The 25,887-nt window shown below is 38.8% G+C and overlaps 1 protein-coding gene across 1 annotated transcript; it reads right to left on the reverse strand.

Annotated features, from left to right (window-relative positions):
* Window positions 1-15,763: 15,763 nt before the first annotated feature.
* On the reverse strand, window positions 15,764-16,681 carry LOC128124350 (vomeronasal type-1 receptor 4-like). Its single transcript, XM_052760488.1, has one exon. The coding sequence runs from the start codon at window positions 16,670-16,672 to the stop codon at window positions 15,764-15,766; it is 909 nt and encodes a 302-aa protein (XP_052616448.1). The 5' UTR covers window positions 16,673-16,681.
* Window positions 16,682-25,887: the final 9,206 nt, after the last annotated feature.

Raw genomic sequence — 25,887 nt, forward strand, 5'->3', positions numbered from 1 at the left:
CATAGTTATCCCCTACATGTTGTGAGACACAGAGTAGCACCTCATTTTGCCACTCCTACCAGAACATTGAAGGTTTGCCATTGGTTCCTATGTGAGGTTTATGATTGAGTTACAAAGAAGGTTTGGGAACCATGCACATTGCTGGAAATTACTGGTGTGTTTACAGTCTCTATATTTGCAGATAATATTTTTGTGTGTGGAAATGTAAAATGCATCTTCACTTTGTTCTTTTACTAATATGAAAGAGTGCCATTCTGTTTACTCTCTTCTGTCATCTTTCTTGTAACATTAGTTTCAACAAATGTTTACCACCAATGATGTCTTCTTACTCATGCTGTTCTTCATGGGTATTGACAGGCTGAGTATGTTGCCTGTGCAATAAAGTGGAGATTCCAACTAAAGTACTAGCCACACATTTGAAAGAGTTACTATAAAGAGTCATACAGCTGAGACTGGGAAAGACGACAAAAACCCAAGTGAAGATCCCAGAACACTTGGAAGGGCTTAATCTAGCTGCCAGGGGTTAAAAGGCAGAGTTGTTAACACACACTCCTTTCTAGGAATAACCTGCTTCTTCCAGGTAAATCCTAGCTCTCAAAACTTAAAGAACTTCTTTAAACTGTGCCATCAGTTTTGAACCATGGATTCAAAGGCTGATTGCATGGAAAGACTTTTACTCAAACCATGTCAAAATCAACTGGGCTAAGATGAGTTAAGCAGGGGGTGAAGGCAATGAACACAAAAAAATAAAGGGATTTGAGGAGAAGAGTAGCATGTCAGCATGAGTATGAGGAAGTTACTTTTGGTTGCTGTGCTAAATTACCATGGCGAAGCTGACTTATGGAAGGTATTGTTTATTCAGGCTAATGGTTCCAGGGGGAACATGCATAAAAGAGAGAGAAGATAAAAGGGAGAGAAATATGACAACAGATAAACAAAGCAGGAGGCTAAGAGATCTCATTTGTACCCACACAGGAAGCAAAGAGGAATACAAGTGGGGTGATGCTATAAATTCACAGTCCTTCCATCAAGGATCCACCATCTATATATTTCATAATCTTCATAGAGCACCACCAATGAGGAACCAAGAATACACATGCTGAAGCCTATGACTGGAATTTATCAGTCAAACAACTAGACACCTTCTCCAGTCCTCCATAGGCCTGTGGACATCTTATGCCATAAACAGCATTCTGTACAACTTTAGAAGTCTCAACACAGTTCAAAATTTTCTCCAGAGACTCTAGGCAATTTCTTGACTAAAGTCCCCCATAATAACAAAAAAACAGAAAATAAACAAAAACAAACAAACAAAATCATCATATTAATGATTTGAAAACAAACTGATAGAGAATATGCATTTCAATTCCAACAACAAGGAATGGGGGATGGTGATGAAATATTGTTTCAAATCAAGAAAGCAGCTTAGCAGACATATCACCAAAGCCTGTAGCTTCAAACTTAATTTGGGAATTTAGGATCAAGGGACTTAGGACAATACTTGCCTCCATTTTTTTTTTGCTGTTTAACATCCTTTATTCCTTCTGAAATCTCTTGAGCCAGCCTTTAAGTCCACTTTGCTCTCAGCCCTACAGTTCTCCAGGTTCTAAGTAGAATGGGCCATGACACTCTGCTTATAGCACTCAGCTACTTTTCTTTTTCTTTTTTTACTTTCGTTTTATTTAACATACCAAGCACAGTTTCCCCTCCCTCCTCTCATCCCATTCTCTCTCCCTACCTCATTCTTACCCCCTCTACTCCTCAGAAAAGGTAAAGCCTCCCATGGGGAGTCAACAAAGCCTAGCCTATGAAGTTGAAGTAGGACCAAGTTCCTCCCTGTTGCCCCCACCACCTCAAGGCTGCTTTCCTAATCCAAAGTTTCAAGCTCTTCCACATTCCTCCAGCAAACAACACAGTGAGGAGTTTCACAGCAACATTCCACTATCTTGTAACAATTTACATTTTAGTTACTTTTCATTTGCTATGGGGACACCATAACTAAAACAACTTACAGAAGGAAACATTTATGGGCATTTGTATGCCTAAGACTCTTCCTCATAGCAGGGAGACACAGCAACAAGAAGCAGGCAAGGCAGCAGGAGCAGGATGCAGAGTAATCACACCCTCAAAAGCAACAGGAATTAGAGAGAGCCAAATGGACATGCACAAGGATTTTAATATCAAAGTCCTCTGAAATGAAGCATTTTCTCCCCCAAAGGTTGCCACATCCAATCCTCCTCCTCAAAAGGTATAAACAGCAGGGCATCAAGTCTTCCAATTCCTGAGGTATTTGGGGACATTTCTCATTCAAATCAACAATTTCCCATCTTAATACACCTTCATCATGAGCAGAACAGTTTATACTTTATTGAAGTAAATTACTGAAACCCAGAGAGTTTCTGGGAACTGAAGGCTTACTTGTTGGTCAGAAGTTATGATATCTGCTGTGTCCTGTATAGATCTATGTCTATGCTGCCCTAAAACCCCCCAAAGGACACTTACTGTCCAGACAGCAAATGGTAAGCCTCTATGTAATGATATGGCATGTGGGTCGGAGGGTTTGGAGGGTTGGGCCAAGGTGCCCTGGTGGGGGAGGAAGACATATCATGCAAACAAGGTGGCAGATGGGTTTGCACGGTGGAAAATTACTCACACTCAGTCATGGCATGCTCATGGAAGTCTATTTTGAAGGGAGTGGAGAGGGAATGAAGGGAAGGAGAAAGGAGAGAGAGAGAGAGAGAGAGAGAGAGAGAGAGAGAGAGAGAGAGAGAGAGAGAGAGAGAGAGAGAGCACTTCCAGGGAATAGAGAGAAGGAGAGAGGAAGGAGGAGGGGAGGAGGGGTTTTCTTTTTAAAGGTTACTTTACATCAGGATGCAGATAGGGTCCCCAAAGGGCAGGCCAGAATGGCAACATTCCTCAATTTTGATTATTATCAAAAGGTGAGTTATGTATAACAAGTGGGAGAATAAGGGCACTGAATTTTCCAGACTGCTTCCTGCTGATTTGGGGGTGAAGTGGGAGGGGGAAGTTGGTAGTCAGGGTCATGCACAGTGGGAGGTATAGAGGAAGAAGCATTCAGTTGGCTGTCATCCTGGAGATCTCAGGCATCTGTCCCTTGAGGGTGCTGAGAAAGCAGGTTTCTAGGAGAAAAAATAGTTTGTTATCATGGGCCATCATGGCTAGCCATGGGAAAAGTGATAACTGTCACAAAGAATGGAACAGAGAAGTGGCCTGGTTGTACAGAAGAGACGAGGGTGAATGAGTGAGACATGAGAGTGGGTATGCCCTCTATTAGGACATCTTGGAAAACCAGGTTCTGGTTGGTGAGTAGGTACCTGCTTGAGCTTAAGGAGGTGGTACTAGCAGTGTATTGAGGGATGATTGTTCTTTAGAAGTACATGAGCCATCAGACCTGCTGTTTTTCTGGAGGTGGGGGTGCATCCATCCCAGTTGGTGTCCTCTGTTGGTGATTGGCATCCTCAGAGCTGGTACAGGGGGTGGAGTACCTGGAGAGCCCCTGAAGGTTGGTCTTGGCACAAGTCTGGCTGGAGGGGTGGACCTATGCAGGAACCTGTAAGTGTGTAAAACAACTGAAACAGATGTTCATCTTGTTGTCATAGCAAAAGGCTATGGCTTTGGCTTAAACGATATGAACATGAACATTTTTTAGGGCCTGGTTTCAGCCCAATGAAACACATCTTTAAATTTATAACCAGAGGAAATTTACTGAATGGAAGTGGTTGACTGAGTGAAGGAGGAGACAGGATCTCCTATCCTCTCCAATGCCAGCCTGTTTCTAAAACTTGGCACCATTAAAATCCACAGAAACCTTGGAGTTGGGGGAGAGAGCTGTTAAAACTGGCAAACATCATCAGGTCTGAGAAAGATAAGTAAGTGAACAGGAGTGAGACAGCTTTCCTATTTTCATAAAAAACAAGGCTAAAGCTGTTTCTTTTTATCCAGTTCACCAGGAGATACTGAGAGCAGTATTAGCCCTAAGAGAACGAGGCCTGCAATCTTACATAGAGAACTGAGAAGGCAGCTGAGGCAAAGCCTGGTAGTCAAATGGCATCAGAGATCTGAGAAGGATAAATTTTACCTGAGTTAGCAATTGAACGTGACAGAGACTTACCTGCTGGCTACCTAGAAAGCCACCCTAGGGTCGGTCCTCCATGGTCTCTGAGGGCAGAGGTCTCAGGGCACCAACATCAGTCTTTGGCTGCCAGGCCTAGGCCTGCCAGGCCTCAGAAGATCGATAGCTGTGGAGTAGGAACTTGTGGAAAAGATCAGCCTACCTTGTCTGGGCAAAAGTGAGGGAATGAGCTCTCAGAGTCCTGTTGTCCACATTCTGAAGAAGGCCCTGGCAGTAGTGGAGGATTTTCTGTGCCCATCTCAGTGGCCAGTGCTGCCACTCTGGTGCATGTTCTGGGTGGAGGTTCTTCTGTGTCCAGCTATCTTCTTTGGAGAAAATAAAGGTGCTGCCAGGAGTCAGCATGTTTCTCTATCATGAAAAGCTTTTTTTTTTTTTTTTTTTTTTTTTGGTTTTTCGAGACAGGGTTTCTCTGTGTAGCTTTGTGCCTGTCCTGGAACTCTCTTTGGAGACCAGGCTGGCCTCGAACTCACAGAGATCCACCTGGCTATGCCTCCCGAGTGCTGGGATTAAAGGCGTGCGCTACCACTGCCCGGCTGATAAGCTTTTTAATTAAACCTTTTAAATGCTATTTTCTGCAGATCTCCAAAGTATTTGAGGGCTGTCCAGGCATATCTGAACAGACAAACTCTGTTCTTAGTTATTTGTTTTAAGCTCAAACCTGAAAATATATGCAAAGGACTAGTAAAACTTATTCCTGTAATTAATTCCATCAGTACTCAGCATGACCACAATTAAAGAACTTGATTATCTATAAGATGACTGACTATTATTTCCAGAATTTAAAATCCTGAATCATGACATGACACTAGTGAAATTCAGGTGTTTCTGGTACGTGGACAGTCTCACCCAATGTGAGGATGAACTGTTGACCTTGTGTACATCCTACTTCACAAATGAGTCTGTCAGATACGCTAAGCCTATAGGCTGAAGATGATGCCCCAGCACTGTGGAGAAACCTCAGGTGACTGTCCAGGGAGCTGGCTGTTTCTGTCAACTCACAAATTTTTTGGAAATTGCTTGTATGCACTTCCTGTTTTTATTTTCATTAGCTAATATTATTTCCTTCTTGGGTCTCTGAGGGAGTTGAAGATTAGTTAGTTATAGTTGAAGATTAGTTAGTTATAGTTGAAGGTTAGTTAGTTATAGTTGAAGATTAATTAGGATAGAAAGTGAATTAGATACATTTTGGACTTAACAAAATAAGATAGATAATGAAATTATTTTCTCTGAATTTGTCAAATACAAATGGAGTAGACATTGTTTAGACATTTATTACTTGTACATATTGTATATAGTTATTGTACTTTTGTATATAGTTTTTATTTTGTTAGTTATAACCTTTTTCATTTTTTTCCTTTTTATTAAAATAGAAAAGGGGAAAAAAATTTAATTTAATTAAAATCAGCTCTCTAACCCTTTCCATGCCTCCTCCTCAGATTCATAGCCTCTTTTCTTTAGTTATTATTGGTACAAATATTCCAATATACAAATGCAACTTGCTGAGTCCATCTGTGTTGCTTGGATGAGTATGGTTTTAGGGCTGATCCCTTGATAGTGGATAACCATTCAGGGGCTCATCCTTAGGGAAGTCTAATTCTCCCTCTTTTAGCAGTCATCAGCTGCTTATAGTAATAAAGGAAAATCATATCTACTCTGTGGTCTGCTAATACTGAGTGAGACGACTGTGCCCGGTCCAGAGCTCAGAATGCTTGTGTAAGCATGAGCTTCCCTCACCTGATGATTGATGTTGTGAGCGTTGTGCTAGGCACTGATATTCCTGCAGCATTCCCTGATTTAAAAAAAATAAATGCTTCATTAAAAAAAAGAAAAAAAAAAAGATGACTGACTATTTACTTGTGTTCTCTACCAGTCTATAATAAGTAGCCTTAAAAACAATGAGTTTGAATTAAGGGTCTTCTAATATCAAATATGGGTTCAGTAAAGAAACAAAAACAAAATACCCATTCTGTGGGTAAAATTGAAACAAGTTTGTACCAAGATGTTAGGGCCGTCTCTTGGGAAGCAAGGAAGTGCCAAGAGAAAGATATCAGGGTGAAATGGGAACAGGAGAAAGGGGTGAGTTGGGGCATGGCCCAACTCTGAGAAAAGGACCCGCTCAGGAGACCAGAAACTCCATCATAGGACACACATTTTATTTATCAAATATCTTATTTATCAAACATATGCCATCATTTATTTAAATTCTCTAAAAATGTAAATCTCTAAGTTAGCTTTTGTTAATGTGAACAGATAAATTTAGCAAGGACAAGGAGGCTTACATTCCTAAGCCTGAATAGACCTTTAATAAGGAGAGACACTTTTCTTCTTTTATTAAATATTCTATTCATTTTACATACCAACCACAGATCCCCCTCTCCTCCCTCCTCTCACCCCTCAGTTTTACCCGCACCCCAACCCACCTCCCATTCCCAACTCCTCCAAGGCAAGATCTCCTGTGAGGAGTCAGCAGAGCCTGGTACGCTCAGTTGAGGCAGGTCCAAGCCACTCCTCCCTGCACCAAGGCTGTGCACGGTGTCCCACCATAGACACTGGGCTCCAAAAAGCCAGCTCATGCATCAGGGATGGATCCTGATCCCACTGCCTGTGGGCCCCCTAAACAGTTCAAGCTAAAAAAACTGTCTCACCTATCCAGAGGGACTAGCCCAGTACCATGGGGGCTCCACAGCTATTGGTCCACAGTTCATGCATTTCCACTAGTTTGTCTGGCTGTCTCTGTACATTTTCCCATCATGGTCTTGATGTCCCTTGCTCATAGAATCCCTCCTCTCAGGAGAGACACATTTTAAGTTATATCTGCATCTATTACCATTTTTAAGGCCCTGTAGTTCTGATCTTTGAGTACAACCAGATTATAATCCTGAATGATTTATATAGAAATAACAATTTTGTAAGGCAATATAATACCTCTTTGGTTCTATATAAAGAAACAGAACCATTTTACTTAATAAATCTATTAATTGACAATATTGGGTTGAGTTTCCTGGTATATCAATGGGCATTAGGTTGCCATTTTGTCCTCTATGCCAAGGAATTTACCTTTAACTTAGCCTTTTAGCCTGTTTGGGGAATGGAAAGCACAAGACGACATATTCTCTTCCATAACTGCTTCAGACTGAAACAGGGTGCAGATGGTCAGAGCCCAAGGAGGCCAAGAGGCTGGCCAAAGGTAAGGGGGGAATTTTGGCCATGGAGCATTAACCAGATGCACTTGGTTGATCCAGCTGGAAAAAAGGAGCATTCATATCTGCTGGCTTGACCATATCAGCTTTCAGTAAGTCCATGTCTCACAGGTTGAAGTCAGTAACCAATGCTTGGATGTGTCAGTCAGCCAAATAGTAGCATGCTGAAACAGATATAGACTAGAGACAAGAGTTAAAATCTATGAAATTATGGGGAACTTTTAGAACCATAGTCTTAGTAATTGGGAAAGTGAGACTGGGAGAGAGAAAGATAACATCCTCAGGAATATATAGATGAAGAAAACTCATTATCTTGAATTCTTTTGACCTCTGTGAAGTGGATTTAAGTTTTATGATTTCTTTCCATCCTTTGAATCTTATGTGAATTTTTATTTTATAAAAGAACATTAAAAGCAGGTAATGGGTATCTGTAAAAGAGCAGTAGACTCATTCCTATAAGTTTATATTTGTAACACAACCAAAGAAAATCCAAAATCCTGAGTTTGTGACCCAAAGTGCATCAGAACTCCATTAATGTTAAAATTTGAAATTTTAAAATCTTAATATAACAATATTATTGAAGAGGAGAGTAATCCGAAGCATGTAAATCATTTCTTTATGTCAAGAGAACTAGTAGCTTTAGGAAAAATAAGGCTTGAATTTTTTTTTTATCCATAAAATGAGCTAGCAAGTTGGCCATATCACTAGTGTTTAGCTCCACTGAATCCTAGAGCCCAGGAGGGGAGAGGATAGGTCTGGGCCCTGCCTGTTAGGATTCTGTACATGCACAGCTTGGGACTAACATCTTACCTCATCAGGGGGCACAGGTGACTGCATACCCACCATGTGGTCACACAATCCCTGCCTTAAAAAGCCTGACACGAACCCCTCTCCCTTTTCTGTGTTTCCTCTCTGCTCTCTCTCTCTCTCTCTCTCTCTCTCTCTCTGCTCCCACCATCCTCCTTTCTCTTCAGGCCTGGCTTCTTTCTAGTAAAGCTCTTTCTAACTCTGGTAGTCATGGCGGTGACCTGTCACGTTTCCACTGACAACCAGCGCCACTAACCAGCACTGTTTTACTCTCACCGCCCACATGAGCGCATGAGCTGCCAGGGAGGAATGAATGCCAGGCCAAAACTAGAGGCTCAAGTCCTCCACCCTATAAAACAACGTATAGCAAAGGCAGACCTTTTCAGACCCCTCCCCCCACCCCCACCGGCCACCTGCACAGAGTGCCAGGAATCCCACCCAATGCTTGAGCCACTGACAGAAAGTGACTTTTTGCTGCCTTTAGTAAAGATGGTGATGGGGTCATATGGCATGTCTCTCTTTGACCTTAGGCAAAATAGTACTTGTCTGACCATGAAATCACCGTCTGGTACCTGAACACATGTTCACATGGGTTTTGTTTTTTGTTTTGTTTCTGTTTTTTCAAGACATATGGAACATATATGGGAGACACAAACTGAAGCATTCAAAAGTCAGCCAGAAACACATTCATGTGGCCACCTCAATCACACATTTCCATTCACACATATGAAATAAACTTTTTAACAGATTGATGCACAAAACTTCCCAGGAAACTGTCAGCTGACCAAATTAAAAAAACAGAGATAAGAATTCACAGGACTGCAGGCATAGATGGGTTCAGTAAAGAAACCAAAATAGCCATTCTATGGGTAAAAACAGAACAAGTTTATACCAACCTGTTAAGGCTGTCTCCTGGGAAGGCAAGGAAGTGGGAAGGGAAAGATCCCAAGAACAAAAGAAAGGGATGAGTTTGGGTGTTACCCATGAACAGGGACTGAGGGAGCCTAGGGGCTAGCATTGTTCTTGACAAGTTCTAAGGCATCACAGCTATATGTTAACGGAAGGATCACAAGTTCCTTTTGCCAGAGATAAGGAGGATGACTCCTTTTTTAGCAAGCAAGAACATTCTCCAAGCTCCCAGGGAATGGGAGCTTTATCTAAATGCCTGATCTTGGGAAAAGACTTTGTAGTTTTATCTCTGTTAAGTATGAGCCTTAAAAAATTAACAATCTCTCAATTGAAGCTCCTTTTAGTATCAATATAAAACATTTACATGACTCAGTTTACCAAAAGAGCTTAAGCTTAACAAATTTAGCAAAGACAAAGAGGCTATACATACATTCTGAAGCCTGAATAGACGTTGAGTGAGGAGAAACATTCTCTAAACCACTGGTTTTCAACTTTCCTAATGCTTTGACTTTTCAATATAGTTCCCCAGGTTGTGATGACTCCCCCAGTACAATATTTTTCCCATTGCTGTTTCAAAAATGCAGTTTCACCATCATTGTAAATGTCAATGCAAGCATCTCATATGCAAGTGTTTTGCACCCTCCAAAGGGTCGAGACTCATGGAGTCAGAAGCTTTTCCAAGCCCTTTTTTTAGACTGCTTAGGTCATTGTCTTACTGTATCACAAGAAATGAACATCCAAGTTTCTGGTTCATATTTGGTGCTTTTGGCTATGACTCTAAATTTTAGCCTTTTATTTTAAGTCCAAATATTAACAATGTAGAACATTTTATGAACTTAAACTGTCCCATAGTGTTATGAATTTAAATATTTTTAATGATTTTTTTTTAAGATTTATTATGTATACAGTAGGGCACTAGATCTCACTATAGATGGTTGTGAGCCACCATGTGGTTGCTGGGAATTGAACTCAGGACCTCTGAAAGAGCAATCAGTACTCTTAACCTCTGAGCCATCTCTCCAGCCCCAATTTAAATATTTTAAAAACTGTTCTTAAAAAGGTTTAAAATCTCTCAAATGTCTTCCTGCAATATCAAAAATAAAACACCCTCTTTTACTTTAAGAGGAAGAAAACATGGCATAACCTCAATCTATATAAGGTAAAACCAAACTTCAAAGTGCAAACAATCCCAAAATTCAATGTCTGGGATTTATTTATAACCTTGTTGGGTTTTTTTATTTAGAAGCTTTGATCATTTCTGTGGCCCTACCCTTGGCAGCATATGCATAGCCTGCCTTCTAGATCTCAGCCTGCTCCATTTCATTGTGGATGGTGCTTCTGGTGACTACCACCAGGCCCTGGTATTTCCAAAATGGTTAAGGTCCACCATTGCTACTGAACTCTCTTTAGAACTCTAGCCCTGCCATACATTTGCAGCCCTCAGTTGTTCCCTGTAATTCCTTCATGTCTTTAAAACCATTATCACCTTATCACCTGGGTCACTCTTAAATTACAAAGTTCAGCTGCCAGAGCAAAGTACAGTCTTGTGTATAAAAGCATTGAGGTGCAGCTTTAATATCTTAGTTATCAAATACCTTATTTATCAAATACATGTTGCCATCTATTTAAATTCTTTAAAAGATTGGTGTTGACTACTTGGCTAAGATATAAATACTTAGGTGTGAATCTCTAAGTTAGCTTTTGTTAATCTGAATAGATCTTTATAATCTTAAAGTTTTACCATCATACAAAAGTTCATTCCAATCTGACACATTTGAGACTTGTTGCTCCCTTTGTTGAAAAGGATAGATAATGAACAGAGAGCTAAATGTACTCTTTCACCTTAATAAAAGATGGCTGCCAGCCATGTGGCTGGCTACATCATGATGAGCTCACGAGCCAAGATGGAGGAAAGCCACAAGGCTGCTGTTTAAAACATGTTTTTCTAAACAATAATTACACGCACACATACACACAGTTGGATCCAAGTCACATATGTGTCCACATACACACACATATATATGTCCATTTTTAATATAAATATTTTGCAGTAAAGAATCATCAGCTATTTTTAATATGAAGAAAACCAACCAGAAATAACCTGCAATGGTAAAATTCCAAAGTCAGTATTTGCAGGTATGAGAAACCACAACAAACATAGTTCTTGTCACCTCTGGCCTTCTACAACATCCTATATATTTTCAGTCCATTCCTTTGGTTCCCCAGACATTTTTACTTCAGATAAATTCCTTTTTCCCTTTCCTTTTCTTTGTTATTCTAGTCTCTTGCCTTCTCTTTTGCTTTCCAGACAACACAGAAACTTTTGCCAAAGACTTTCTTGTGGTTCTGTTCACTAGTCTAGAATATATTGTATGGCTACAATATTTTAAGCATACATATGCCATAACAACAATAACTCTAATTTGCATCAGCACTGTACCTACATGAAGCATCTGAAACTAGTGGTAGGGTTTTTCTTTTTCTTTTTCTTCTTTTTAATCAATAATACTTTGTAACCAATCCCTCTAAATTATGAAAATTATTCATAATCTATTGGATCTGAATGATTAAAGCAGCACAGGCTACAGCGTTACAACACAGTTGTCATAGCTTTGAACCACAGGCAGAACCATGGAGCCAATCAAGACATGGTCTGAATTGGGAGGTGGCCCACATGGCAGGTCATGGGAGCCCCATCCACCAGCATGGGAAGGGATAGCAAACAGCATGATGACAAAAGATTGTTAGTAACCTCATATTCTCAAATGCATGAGAGCTATAGACTGGAACTGAATCCCTGCCCCGGCCCAGCCCCTCAGGGGAGGGTCACTGTAGGCCATTCCATGGCAATGAGGCCTGAGGAGCAGTTTTCCATCAGTGCCAAGCCCCATGGTATGCACCAGGTCAGACATACTCTGAGCTCTGCAAGGGTCCCACCTGCTCCCTGTCCATCCCACTGCTCCCTGCACAAGGGCCTGGCCCCAAATCTATCAATGAAGGCATCTCTGGTTACAATATCTGGAGTCACTCTTTCAGTTTCCAGTGGTTAACACTTGCTTTTGGAGACACAGGGTTACTAAAAAGAGCATACAGTGTGGTCACATTTGTCATAACAACTGATAAGTACTTACTAAAGATTTCATTGAGTTTGGAGACTTCCTGGAGTTAAATTGAAAACTGTAAACAGAATTTCAACTAAAAACTACTGCATAAAACTGTTCATTTGGCAACTTATGTGATTTTAATAACTATTTGCATAGAAAATGGCATTGTCTTCACTGCTCAGATAAGACCTGAGGGAAAACTTAGGAAATGAAGCCCCAGGTTCCTAAAGTGTTGTGGCAGTGAGAACACTTAAGAAATGTGAACATCTAGGGGCTATTTACACATTCATATAAATTTGTGCTCCACAAGACTATGTCAGCCACATTTTCAAGCATACAGTTAATATTCAGCTTCTTTTCATAACTGGAAATTGTATACAAAGATTCTGGCATCATATTATAATGCCATGCTCCCATTATAGTCCAGTCAAACAGAAACTGCTTATGGTCAAGTTGAGTTGATGAGGACAGCACAGACTCAATAATCATTCTGCCATCAAAATGTTTCTGAGGGACCACACTCTACTATCTGTCAAGTGAAATATTGAACTACATTACACTGGCCTTCACTTATTGTGTAGGAAAATTATATTCAATATAACAGTGTGACATGAAAATTGGCAGGTTAAGGACTAGCTCTGGTGCTGATGACTTTCCCTTGTACATGTGAGAACTGTAGATGAATTTCTAAACCATCTTACTAAATAAGAAACACAGAGACAAAAATACAGAGGTAATAGCTAAAGAGATCAGAGCAATAGCCATGACTAACCTTAGCTTACCACCAGACAGTAGCTTCCACAGAGAGAGCTTCTTCTTGTCTAACCCGTGTTTTTATTGCCTTCCTGTTGTGCCTTCTCATTGGTTCTAAGCCCAGCCACATGACTTCCTCATCACTGCCTGTCTATACAGACCTCCAGGTCTCTATGGTTGGTACTGGGATTAAAGGCTCGTGTCACCATTCTTGGCTGTGTCTTTGACCACACAGAGACTCTGCCTGCCATGTGATTGGATTAAGGGTGTGTGCTACCACCGCCTGACTTCTGTTTTATGGCTATTTGACCTCTGATCTCCAGGCAAGTTTATTTATTAACATACAAATAAAATATCACATTTCAGCGAGCCTTAGTTCCATCTGCACAATGAATAAAATATTGTGTGTTGGCAGAAGAGGAAGATCACTGAAGCTCCCTTTCCAGCCAGCCTAGAACATTCAGAGAGTTAGAGATATCTCAAAAAAATACAAATAAAAATAAAAGTCTGAGGAAAGACAGCTGAGATTCTCCTCTGAGTCCACACAGAGAGAATCACTAGGCACACACAAAGAACATACACTAATGCACATAAACAGATACACACTCATAAACAAATACACGTGCAAACACACACATGTGATCAGGCAATCACATACACATAAACATTCATACACTAGCACACAAAAATACTCTGCATCTCATATATACACTCCTGTGCCCCAACACCAACTCTCCCATACTCTCTTTCTCTCACATAAACTCACAAATACAATGGAAACTTACCCCTGATGAGGAAGCATTCACACATTTGAGTCCATGGGATCCATTCTTATTAAAACTGCCACACACTGTGAATAGAAATATTTACATAAAACAGATTCTGGTTAATACAAATAGAGAAAAAGAGAATAGTTGTTCTCACCAAGCTACCAGTGGAGTTAAAAAAATTTCTCTGGATACATACTTTGAGGGATTTTAAGATAATTCCTAGTCCCCTAATGGCTGTGAGGATGTATCTATAGCTGTAAAGAGGTTGCTTTCAATGACACCTCAGGGAAGAGAAGTTGTGGTGGTATGGGCATGAACATAGCAGAGTTAACTACTGGCTGTGGCTTCCATTGACTGCTCAACTGGAGAAAGCTTAGTATCTCTACCCAGGTCCTAAACCAGCATAAGCGAGTGCACATCACTCAGATCATGTCACAGTCACACAGGAAATGTGGTCAGTTATTGGTAATATCTCCTTCTGAATGGAACATTCTAAACATCATGGATTTCTACACAACATGTACTTTGATATGTCATTATCTTCCTTCTGTTTTGTTACAAATTGCTGTGTTTATCACTCACATGTCTGGTTTATTGATATAATGTCTTATAGGTACTATGCATGAATAGTAAAAAATCATAGTATATACAAGGTATATACTGTATCCTTGGCTTGATTCATCTATTGTAATTTGTAGATATGTTCCTCCTGGAAGATGAGGGTCTACTAAATTTTTCCACACTGTAAACCAATCACAAATTTCATCACTTTCAGATCAGATTTACTACATCTCTTATTTTTTGTTTTTTTTTTTTTTAAAAAATAGGTATTTTCTTATCAATTAGAAGAGATTCTATTTTTAAAAATTATGTTTTACACATAAAACAGTTGTATACGTAGTTTATATTCAACACTGAATCTTTTTTTTTAACCATCCCATCTTCATATCCATGAGGTGTAATAGTTTAACAGAATTTTATTTCAAGAACCAAACCATTTCTCTTGTCAGTATTACAACTTTATGAATAATTAAAATCTCTTGCATTGTGATATAAATTAAATGACCTTTCAAGAAGAGACTCAATCTAAAGACATACAGTGACTATAATCTAGAGAGAATTAAGTCCAAATGTCTACAAGACTGACAAATAGAGAAAAAGAGAATAGTTGTTCTCACCAAACCATCTTATTTAGAATTATAGCTGTAAGTATTTTCATACTTGTTGAACAGTTGGTAATATTCTGTAAACCTTTAACAGAACTTTACTGGAAGTATAAGTTTTTTTGTTTTTGTTTTTTGTTTGTTTGTTTGTTTGTTTGTTTTTAAGAGAAACAGAGATGTTGACTCTTAGTAGAAGAGCTCACAGTAAAAATACTCTGATGAGAACTGTTCCTTTTCCCCACCATTCCCCATCCTGGTAGTGTGAAATGGGAAAGTAGATACATGCAGTTGAGGATACCTTCCATTGGAGTCCCTGAGGAAAACAATCTTATAGGAAAATTGTCATAATCTTTGCTTTAGGGAGAGATGTGAACTTTATTTTCTTTAGTAGTAAAACTATAACTCCAGAGAATGACATAGATACTGCCTTCCAAAGATCTTGCTTACACAAATACAATGAAGTAAGTAGACAGGAGCACCTGTGTATCAGTAACAACATGCCTGATAGTGTCAAGTCAATTTATGAGTATCATCTTGTATCATCATACAACACTCTGCTTCTAACAAAGGTCTCTAATGCATATACTACACTATCTCTCACTTTCCAGAAATTCACATTCAGTGACTGAGTTCTAACTCATTCAGTTTGCTTCAAGCAACAGTACTTATGATTTCTATCAAAGGAGCACAGTTTATTCAAGATGGTTCAATAAGTTTTTCTCTCTTTTGATATGATTCCATAGGTACTAGAATAAACAAGATGAAGCCCAAATACATATTACAGCTTTCCTTAAAATGGCAAGTGGATTTTGCATTGATTTTTAGGAGATAAATGAATAAATAATTAGATACTGTACAAAAAAGCTATAAAATCTTTCTACCTATGATATTATTATGTGATATTTCAATTCCACAAGCAGGAAAAGATGAATTTAAACACAATGGAGTTATGGCTTATAATAAAAGGGCATAATGTGGGAAAGCACATAGAAATGATGGCTGTGATGTTCATTACCCACCATCCACTACTATATACAAGAGCATTCCAACCCTGTAAGATGGAGGAGAGGGCATAAAAGCCTAGAAAAGTGAACACCAGGACCAGGATGCTCTGGGTGGCTCTGGACTCAGGGGATGCACTGGTGGAAACATGAGTGCTATGGATGTGTTGAACCCGTTGCTTGTGCCTGTAGAGAATGAAAACCATGGATCCCCCAGTCCAGGCAATGATCACAGAAAGCAAAACTTCAGGAAATACAAAGAAAGTTGTGTACAACAGGCCCATGACTTCATTATAACCTACAGTGGAGCAATATTTCAAATCTCTTGTATGTGTCAGGTTTTTGCTGTTCCCTTTGATAGACAGATACAGAGGGGAAATCATATTAATTACCATGAACAAGACCCAGCAGAGAAAAATGGAGAGTCCAATGTACTTTGGAGCTTTGACTTTCAGATCCTTCCAACAGGAGTCACTAGGGCTGATGGTGATGGCCTGATAGACAGTCAAGAGAGTGGTGGTGCCAATGGACATGATTCTGCCAAGTCTTTGAATGTACAAAAGAAGGTTGCAGCCAAAATCACTGATAAACCATTTCATCCCAAAAGCCTGTATTGTCTCTAGCACACCTTTAGAAACAATGATCAAGGAGTTGGCTGTGAAGAGGTGTGAGAGAATCAAATCCTTGGTCTTTAACTTCTGTCCAATGTAGTAATGGATGAGATAGTAGGAAAGAAGAGAGAAATTTCCCAGAATTCCAACTGTGCCCTGAAGTAAGAACACTATTCCTATTGCCAAATTCTTTCGGTCCATTCTGTCATTTAGCACTTTTTAATTGTATAAATTGTTATAAAAATTACTTGGTTAAGCAAAATGATGAATTGAAATTTCTATGGCTATGATGTAGGTGTAGCAGAATCATTTGTGCTTAAGATTGCAAAGGCAGTACATGCAACACACCAAGTCATTGCCTCAAATAAAATTTATTTTGGCAATAATAATAACTCCTCATTGGACTGCTGAAGTACTCAAATGTATACACTCAGTTATTGAATAAACAGGTTAACAATGTTAGAGCTTTCATTGGATCTAATGTATGGATCTCTATGCCATAGCACAAATATAAAGTAGGAAACAGCAGCTGTTTGTAAGCATTGAGATAAGAAAGCATCTTACAGAATAGAAACAGTGATCACATTGTAGCTAATATTTTGGAAACTGGAATTCTGTATGTTACAGGAAAGAATGTGAATTTACATGTCAAGTTATGGCTTTGCCTTCAAAAATTCACAATTCATGCATACAATTTAACATCTAACTTTAGATTCCACCATATTTTCTTTAATAATGCTCACCCTCAGCTGATACTCATATGGTGCTGTCTCTGCAGCATTGTAAATGAAAGATCAAGAATTCATAAAACTCATATGCAGTGAAATAGAAAGAAAATAGGAAAAATAGGAGTTTTTACATTGTGAGCCCAATCAGGAAAAGCATGACACAGGTCAGCAGTGATCCAGTCTCTAGCAGGCTAACACAGATAAGAACTCAGCTTCCTCAAATCCCACCTCACCCAGTAATACAGCAGAACACTATTATCAGTGACAGAGTTTTGGATTGTAGAAGGGTAAATGGCAATTTTATATTTCTATTCTTTGGTGGTAGATTTCAGTAAGGGTCTCATGCTGTAATGTATGCAGGCCTGGAACTTTCGGTAAGTATCCATACAAGTCTCTGTATTCCTGGGTTTGTCATATCCCGTGATTTTTTTTCTTGAGTTATATTGAGTTTCATTTGCGACTTTCAATGACAGACATTTATATGTTCTATGCTATTTTTGTTTGTTTTTGTTGTTGTTATAACATCACCTATCACAAAAAATAATGGAAATTGTTCAAAGAATTGTTAAGTTGTGATTGACATGAAGTGGGAATCTCTACAGTACAATTATCATGTAACCACAGGCACAGTTCATGACATAACCATGAAAGATCCATGGATATACATGCGATGTAAATTGTGAGTTCATTATGATGCTCATTGGAATGCCATCCAGAGCCTTTGTTGTACTTATTTTGATGAGAGCACAAAGGCCCTTACACCCACAGATTTCTAGAGAAGCCAGGAATGCTAAGTATGTAGGATTATCTTTTTAATGGAAAAGATATAAAACCTGTTCTTCTATCCAGAAAGCTGGGGATTGGAGGTGATTAATTGCCTGGGGATCTATATTATCTGTTGAACCAGGCCGTTTCAGTCTCTCAAAACCAAGACTAGAGATATCTAATAGTCTAAATGATACATTGTTTATATAACCAGAGACACATTATCTATATAGCTAGAGGCTCCCCCAAGCTCCCGCAACATAAACCAGGAGGTGGCTAGTAGCCCAAATGACCTCTCTGCTATCTCTATGAATGACACTCGACCAGATCCTTCCCTTAGGACCTTGAGCTAATACAGACAGCATGTCTCCAGAACCCATTTTTTTGTAAGAAATAACATGTATCCTGAGTTGAGTTTCAATCCAATTATTCTTCTTTGTGCACCAGACACATATTTCCAAATCATATTGTGTCTAAATACACTGATATCAGACTTCTCAAATTTTGATCCAGGTAGATGAAGTCATTCTGAACAGAGATTTTTTTTCTTACTTCCTTGTATATCCCTGCCTCCTTGATACCTAAAGACACTCCTTTACTTATTGATGCATTACAAAATTTTATGATGTTTGATAATGAAATCAAATAAGGAAGGATATTCACCAGAGTACAGAATTTTATCAAGGATATTTAAAACTAAGTATGTTTGGCAGCTTCTTAAGGTTTACCCACCTGCAGAACTTGGCTGGACACACTGACAGCAGATAGTGCAGACCTGTGAGGACAGAAATGAATGTTCACAGTCACAGAAAACTACTCCAACATATGAGCAGGCAAGGGCTTGGAATCATCTTGAAATCAATGGTGAAGTGGAAAGAACCTTCCATTTGAGAGTTTGGTAGAAGAACTGCAACCACTATTCTCTGTAGAGAAGGAAGAGATAATGGAAGAGAGAGAAGGGTCTGGATCCCCATTGACACATTGAGACATATGTGGACCATCCCTGGTTACAATATCTGGAGTCACTCTTTCAGTTTCCAGTGGTTAACATTTGCTTTTGGAGACACAGGGTTACTTAGAAGAACACACAGTGTGGCCACATTTGTCACAACAACTGCAAGCATATTCTCACTGATGAGTACTTACTAAAGATTTCATTGAGCTTGAAGACTTCCTGGAGTTAAATTGAATACTGTAAACAGAGTTGCAACTAAAAACTACTGCATAAAACTGTTCATTTGGCAACTTATGTGATTTTAATAACTATTTGCATAGAAAATGGCATTGTCTTCACTGCTCAGATAAAACCTGAGGGAAAGCTTAGGAAATGAAGCCCCAGGTTCCTAAAGTGTTGTGGCAGTGAGAACACTTAAGAAATGTGAACATCTAGGGGCTATTTACACATTCATATAAATTTGTGCTCCACAAGGCTATGTCAGCCTGTCAGCCATATTTTCAAGCATGCAGTTGATGTTCAGCTTCTTTTCATAACTGGAAATTGTATACCAAGATTCTGGCATCATATTATAATGCCATGCTCCCAATATAGTCCAGTCAAACAGAAACCGCCTATGGTCAAGTTGAGTTGATAAGGACAGAACAGACTCAATAATCATTTTGGCATCAAATTTGTTTCTGAGGAACCACACTCTACTATCTGTCAAGTGAAATACTGAACTATATTACACTGGCCTTCACTTATTGTGTAGGAAAATAATATTCAATATAACAGTGTGACATGAAAATTAACAGGTTAAGTTGATTGTTCTGGTACTGATGACTTTCCCTTGTACATGTAACAGCCTTTGTTCCTTCTCCACAATGATTTAAAAAAAAAAAACTGTATGGTAGAACACAGCTATTATTCAAAGTCTGGGAAGGCAGAACAGGGAGATACTTGAAGCTCCCTTCCTTTCTAGCCAGCCTCGAACAATGAGAGAGAGATATCTCAAAAAATTCAAACAAATATAAAAATAAAAATATGAGGAAAGACAGCTGAGATTCTTTTCCTACTTAACAAAGAGAGGACCACAAGACACACACACACCTAGACACATTCTAATACACATAAACAAATACACACTAATAAACACATACACATACAAACACACCCCATTGCATAATCACATACACATAAACATTCATACACTTGCACACAAAAATACTCTGTTTCACATACATACTTTCATCCCCCCGTCAACCCAGACTCACATGTACTCCCTTTATCTCACACTAACTCATAAATACAATGGGACCTCAGCTAAAATCACACATGTACCTTAAGAGAAACACACATACACAAAGAAGAATTTTAATTATACAGTTCACAAAAGGCTTATGTTTGTTAATTCCTTGATCAAGTCAAAAGATTAGCAACATATCAAAATTTTGGAAAGATACCAAACTAAAATACATTCAGGGAAAATCATCTGAAGACTATGATGTCAAACATTGTAATAATTTAAGATAAAAGAAAATGTAGGGTGGAGGTATAGCTCTGGTGGCATCCTTGTCTATCACAAACAAAGCCCTGGATTGCCTCAATAACCTGCATTGAAAATTCATCCTGATGTTGCAGTGAAATGAGAATGTTACTAATCCAGAAGACATAAAAGAAGATACATTTGTCCCCGATGAGAGATGTGCATGAGTCATAATTACAACATCACTTTCCAAACAATACTGTGTTTCCAAGTTCAAGAGGGAAAACAGTCTCATTGGTTATGACCACTGACACTGTAAGAAACAGACATAGATGTAGAGCTGCTTAGAAACAAGTTTTACACCACAGGCATATTCACACTTTCTAGATTTCCAGGATTAATGATTACTATTGTCCCAATGAAATTTATATTATTCACATGAAGCTGTTACACCAGAATCTGATTGTCATACTGAACAATTAGTCTTTGACTCATGTGAATGATGTGAAAATATAAATTTCAGTGTCAATAAAAACAATCCTTTAACATCTTCAAAGTCAGATTTCTTGCTTATTTATAATATTAAATAATCACCTGAGATTTTGTTGAATCATATTGGGTAAATGTAGGATTCTTTTTAGTATGGGGAGGGGACATCTTATTTGCCTCTTACAGCTCATAAAATTTTCCCATCTCTTGAATGAAATTTCACTGCATCTCTTGCTACTCCCAAAATCCATTTCCAGACATGCACACTTACCAGATCTGCCTACTTTGCTGGCTCTCCTTACTCTGTGGGATAACAAATGCTCAACTGAGTCATCTATGCTGAATGGTCTGCTTTATGGGCAGGCAGCCCATGACATCCTGAAATCCAGTCCTGTGAGACAAGTAGACAATACAACTCTGAGAAAAAGGTCTGAGACTCTGTGATCTCAGATTCCTTCTGAATTGCAGTTTTCATTTCAACAACAGTGACAGTGACAGTTATTCCTTTGTGATAATTACTGAAGTTGATTAGTTTCTTCTGTGTCTCCAAAGAGTAGAGTTTTTCAGGGAAGTTCTTACATTCTCATGGCACCTGAAAGACAACAGGGACAGAGGATGTGAACCATGTCAAAGTTTCATGTGTAAGAATCTTGCCAAGAGATGTGTGTGTTTCATTGGATTAGAGCTTTCTCTGGGTACTTCTAAACAAAAGGAAATGGATAACTAATTATCAGATCCAAGTTTTGCCAGATTTTACAGCATTCACGTGAACAGGGTTAGTAAGGAATTCAGAGACAGCAACTGAATTATATGCAGAAAGAAAAACTCAGTGTCATAACCTGCACCAGAAAACTGTACAACCTTTTTAAACCGAGTACAAATTAATTCAAAATGATGATTTGCAAATATACTAGGAAAAAATTCAAACATCACCCAAGCAATGATACAAACTCTGAATATAGTCCTATCCATCATAGAATTTATATGTAACTATTATTCACAAATAAATTCAGTTGTTTGTATTAAGTATTCTGTAAGCTCAATAAGCTTTCATTAAGTATTCTGTAAACACTGAGTGGGAACTAGAATCATCCAGCATTATCTTTGCTAAAGAAAATGTAGAGCTTTAATTTTTCACAATTAGAGAAGAAACAGAAAAAAAAGAGGCATAACATTTGCTGTCTTGCAGTAAGCATTCTTTTTTGAGGGTTTTAGAACAATAGAGACATAAAGATTTACAATTCAAAGAAGACAACTCTAAGGCTGATCCACTTTTAAGCCTTCAGTTCCCAGAACTTACTGAGTTATGATAATTAAATTCAATAAAGTACAAATGTATAAAACTGTTCTGCTCATGGTCTGGGCTTACTAGATGGAAAATGTTGTGGTTTGGATGAAAAGTATCACTCACAGCCTTTGGAATTTGAAAACTTGGTGCCCACTATTTTAGCAAGGGTTGGTTGGTACAGCCTTGCTGGAGAAAGTGATTTACTTTGCAGGGATATGATATTAAAATCATTGCATATTTTCTGGAGGTGTTCTGCTTTCTATTGATGATGAAGATTTGATCATCCAACTTCCTGTTGATTCACTGTTCTTGTTGCCCTGGCTGCTTTAAGTTCTTATACCTCCTCATCATGAAGAACAGTCAGTCTAGACTCTAAAGGCCAAACAAACTCTTCCTTCTGTGTGTGGTGTCCAGTCATGGGTGTCTCATCATCACAAAAAAATGTAAGTAATACATAATTTTGTTTCAAGGAGTGGAATTGTGCCATGAAGACTCTGTGGGGCTTTGGGGTTAATGTGAAAGAGTTTGGAAATTTGAATTGAAATGAACAACTGAATGCTACCAGAAGAGCATAATGAAACATTTAGCTGAAGCCTAGAAAACATTAATGATGAGAGTACTGTGGACTGTGGAGGCTACCTCAACAGGTGTCAGAATGAATCAACAACTTTAGAAGCAATTGTGGTAAAATCCATTTTGTGATATTTTGTCAAAGAACATATCTGTTTTCTGACTAAATCCTGAGAATTTACATTAAGCAGAATTTAGGAGTGATTAAATTACTTCCCTAGCCAATAATATATAAGGCAGCACAACAGTGACTCTGTGGAATGGTTATTACTGATAACTCTTATGAAGTTGTACTGTGGAAAAAAGCAAGTATGAAAGAAAGATACAGGTTGGAAAGAAAATGCACTGGAAAGCTTAATGCTACAGCCAACGCATGGCATAGGCTGAAAGAGATGCTGAAATTGGTGAGATTAATGCCATCAAAGAGAAACACCCTGATCCTTGCTGGAATCACAAGTAGTGTGTTAGCAAAGCAAAATCCTACCCAACTTAGATTTCAGTGAGTGAACTGACAAAGCCTGTGTGGTTCCTTGCTCTTCAAAATAATTGCCTGGGCTTACCAAAGATGGTGCGACTATGGTTGATGGCAGTGAGGATTGTAAGGAACACATGTAAGGCCTAGGATGAACAACCCTGGTCAGGAGTGATAAGCAATAGAATGATGTAAGTAAACCACAAATGGAGTAGTGATAAGCTATAAGCTATGTGTGGAAGTAGGGATAAGACTAGAAACCTAGCCAGGAAAGAATATAAAAGATGAAACCTCAGACCCGACCAACAGAGCTCGTCAGGCCCTCGCGTGAGATGACTCTCCTCTGCCAGAGACGTGAGATCCTGTCCCCAGTGCAGACGTAGCTGACCTGAGGAAGGCTGACCCAAGATCCAGAGGAACAGACGTGGTGAGTCCGGACCTGTATACCTGGAGAGGTACTCCTGCTTCCATTTGGAAGACAGGATGAATATTGCTTGTAATCTTACTGTGTGAATAAATGAGTGTTATACCAAGTCTGAATCAAGAGTGATTATTCCTCCCCCGTAACAGGGGTATGTGCTCGCTACAAGGGTCTACCCAAATACAGATGTCTATCATGGCCTTATCTTTCATGTGATGCAATCATTAAAGGCATGAGAAACTCAAGGTTTGTTCTTCCTGCAAATTTTAGGATTCTACCGAGGACAAGTGTTATGTGGGAGGGAGTCCTGTTGAAGCCATGGGAAGCCAGTGCCTAAAGTTGTGAAAGTGGAGGCTGGCTAAATTGCAGTAGAAAGCACATAAGTTGGACCATGCCAGAGTGTTGATATACTGATTAAAAAGAGTTTCATACAGGGGATAGAACTAACCTTAGAGAGAGATGTATGTTATGGGCAAAAAATTTAGATAAGTGTAGGGATTTTGGACCTACACTCCCTGCTCAGTTTCTGTCTTACTTTGAACCCATATTTGCTCACTATGTATGTACACATTCCTCATGGTTATAATTGAAATGCAAATTCTCTACCAGTCTGTGTTGGAATTATAAATATGAACCTTGATATTGCAGTGGATTACATTTAAGAGTTTGCTTTTAGTCTCAAAAGAAACTTTAGATGTTGTGCTTTTGAACTGTGTTAAGGCTTTTAAGCTTGTATGAATACATTTTGTTTTGTAAGGTAATCATGAGCCAGTGGGAGAAAAGAGGACAAATCTAACTGGATGAGAAATGCCTCGGCTTGTGAATATGTGGTTTCTACGTGGTAGTGTTCTATCTGGATGTTAAGAAATATCTGAGGGATGGAGACTCAATAGACAGACTACACTAATAGGGGAAAGTTTTGAACATTTATTTTCCGCTTTCACCCCCTCCCTTTGATTCCTGTGTGCATATAACTGTAACCTCTTCACTTCCCGTTCTGGTGCCAAGCAGCCATCATTCCCCTCCTTCATGCATGCTCCTTCTAGAAGCATCAGATTCAATATACTATTTTTTTATTTAAGGGGGTTTAGTCATGTCATTTTGTAACAAAAACAGATGGTAATTATCACAAACACACCTATGCTCTCCTTTCCAAATCAATTTATTTTACTGTAATTGCTTGTCCTCAATCCCTATTTCACTCATCTTAACACTAGATCCATTGTGGTTACCATATGGTTTGAATGACATGTACTCTCACACAAACACACAACACACTTGGTGACTAAATCCATGAAACTAACCTTATGGCACTTTTAATGGAATTTTTAGAAGCTTTGTGAAGTCAGATCTATCTGGAAGAAGAGGGTAATTCTTGAACATGTCGGTTTGACACAACCTTTGTCTCTTAACTTCTGGCAGATAAAAAGAGATCTTCCAATGTTCTTAGATCATGACTTTGGATGTCAACTCTCTCTTCTTTACCTGTCTTAGCTGTGTTACTCTATCTCATAACTTTCTCCCTTGCATCTATTACTATAGTTGGAAGCTTCCCATTCTTGTGTGCTATACAGGCAAACCACTCTGCATGTCACAGACAAAAAGAGCAATACAAGTAAGAAGAGAATATTGGAGGTAAAGCTTTACTAGAAAAATGTAACAACCTGAGATGAGTGAGAACAGGAGATAGAGCTTACTAATGTAAACTTCCATATTAAAAAAAAAAGAACATTGTTAAGAGCTGACATACATCAACATAAGGAAGATTACCTGCAATATACAGTTTGTAATTCTACTACTAACAGTGAGACATGTGCATAACTCCTGATTCAACTAATATTAAACCCTTGTGGCTCAGTCATAAAACTCACATGAGAACTAATCACAAGTCTTCAATGGGTACACACTACTATCTGTCATTAAGAATTGTGGCATAAATGATAATAACAGGTTCTTTTCTGTCTCTCTTAACACTTAGAAGGCAACTATGATAAAGGTCAAACAGCCAAGGCACAATGGTTACTGAGAACTTTTGGCTACAGATTAGAACAGCTGAAACAGAGGGGAACTTTCCTAACAGGGAATGTTGTGGCTTCCCAGGATCCATGATGACACTGTCATTTGAAGTTGGGAGTTAGAATTCACAAGGTATCTGTGAAATTCTCAAAGTTTTCAGGAAGTCTTGATGAAGATCCTTCATGCATGTGAGAACAATGTTTGGTCTACAGTTCCTCAGGATAGTGAAGCGAAGGCAGGTTTA

The sequence above is a fragment of the Peromyscus californicus genome, unplaced genomic scaffold (assembly GCF_007827085.1).
Source record: "Peromyscus californicus insignis strain IS unplaced genomic scaffold, ASM782708v3 Scaffold_4__1_contigs__length_199733344, whole genome shotgun sequence".
Lineage (NCBI taxonomy): Eukaryota > Metazoa > Chordata > Mammalia > Rodentia > Cricetidae > Peromyscus > Peromyscus californicus.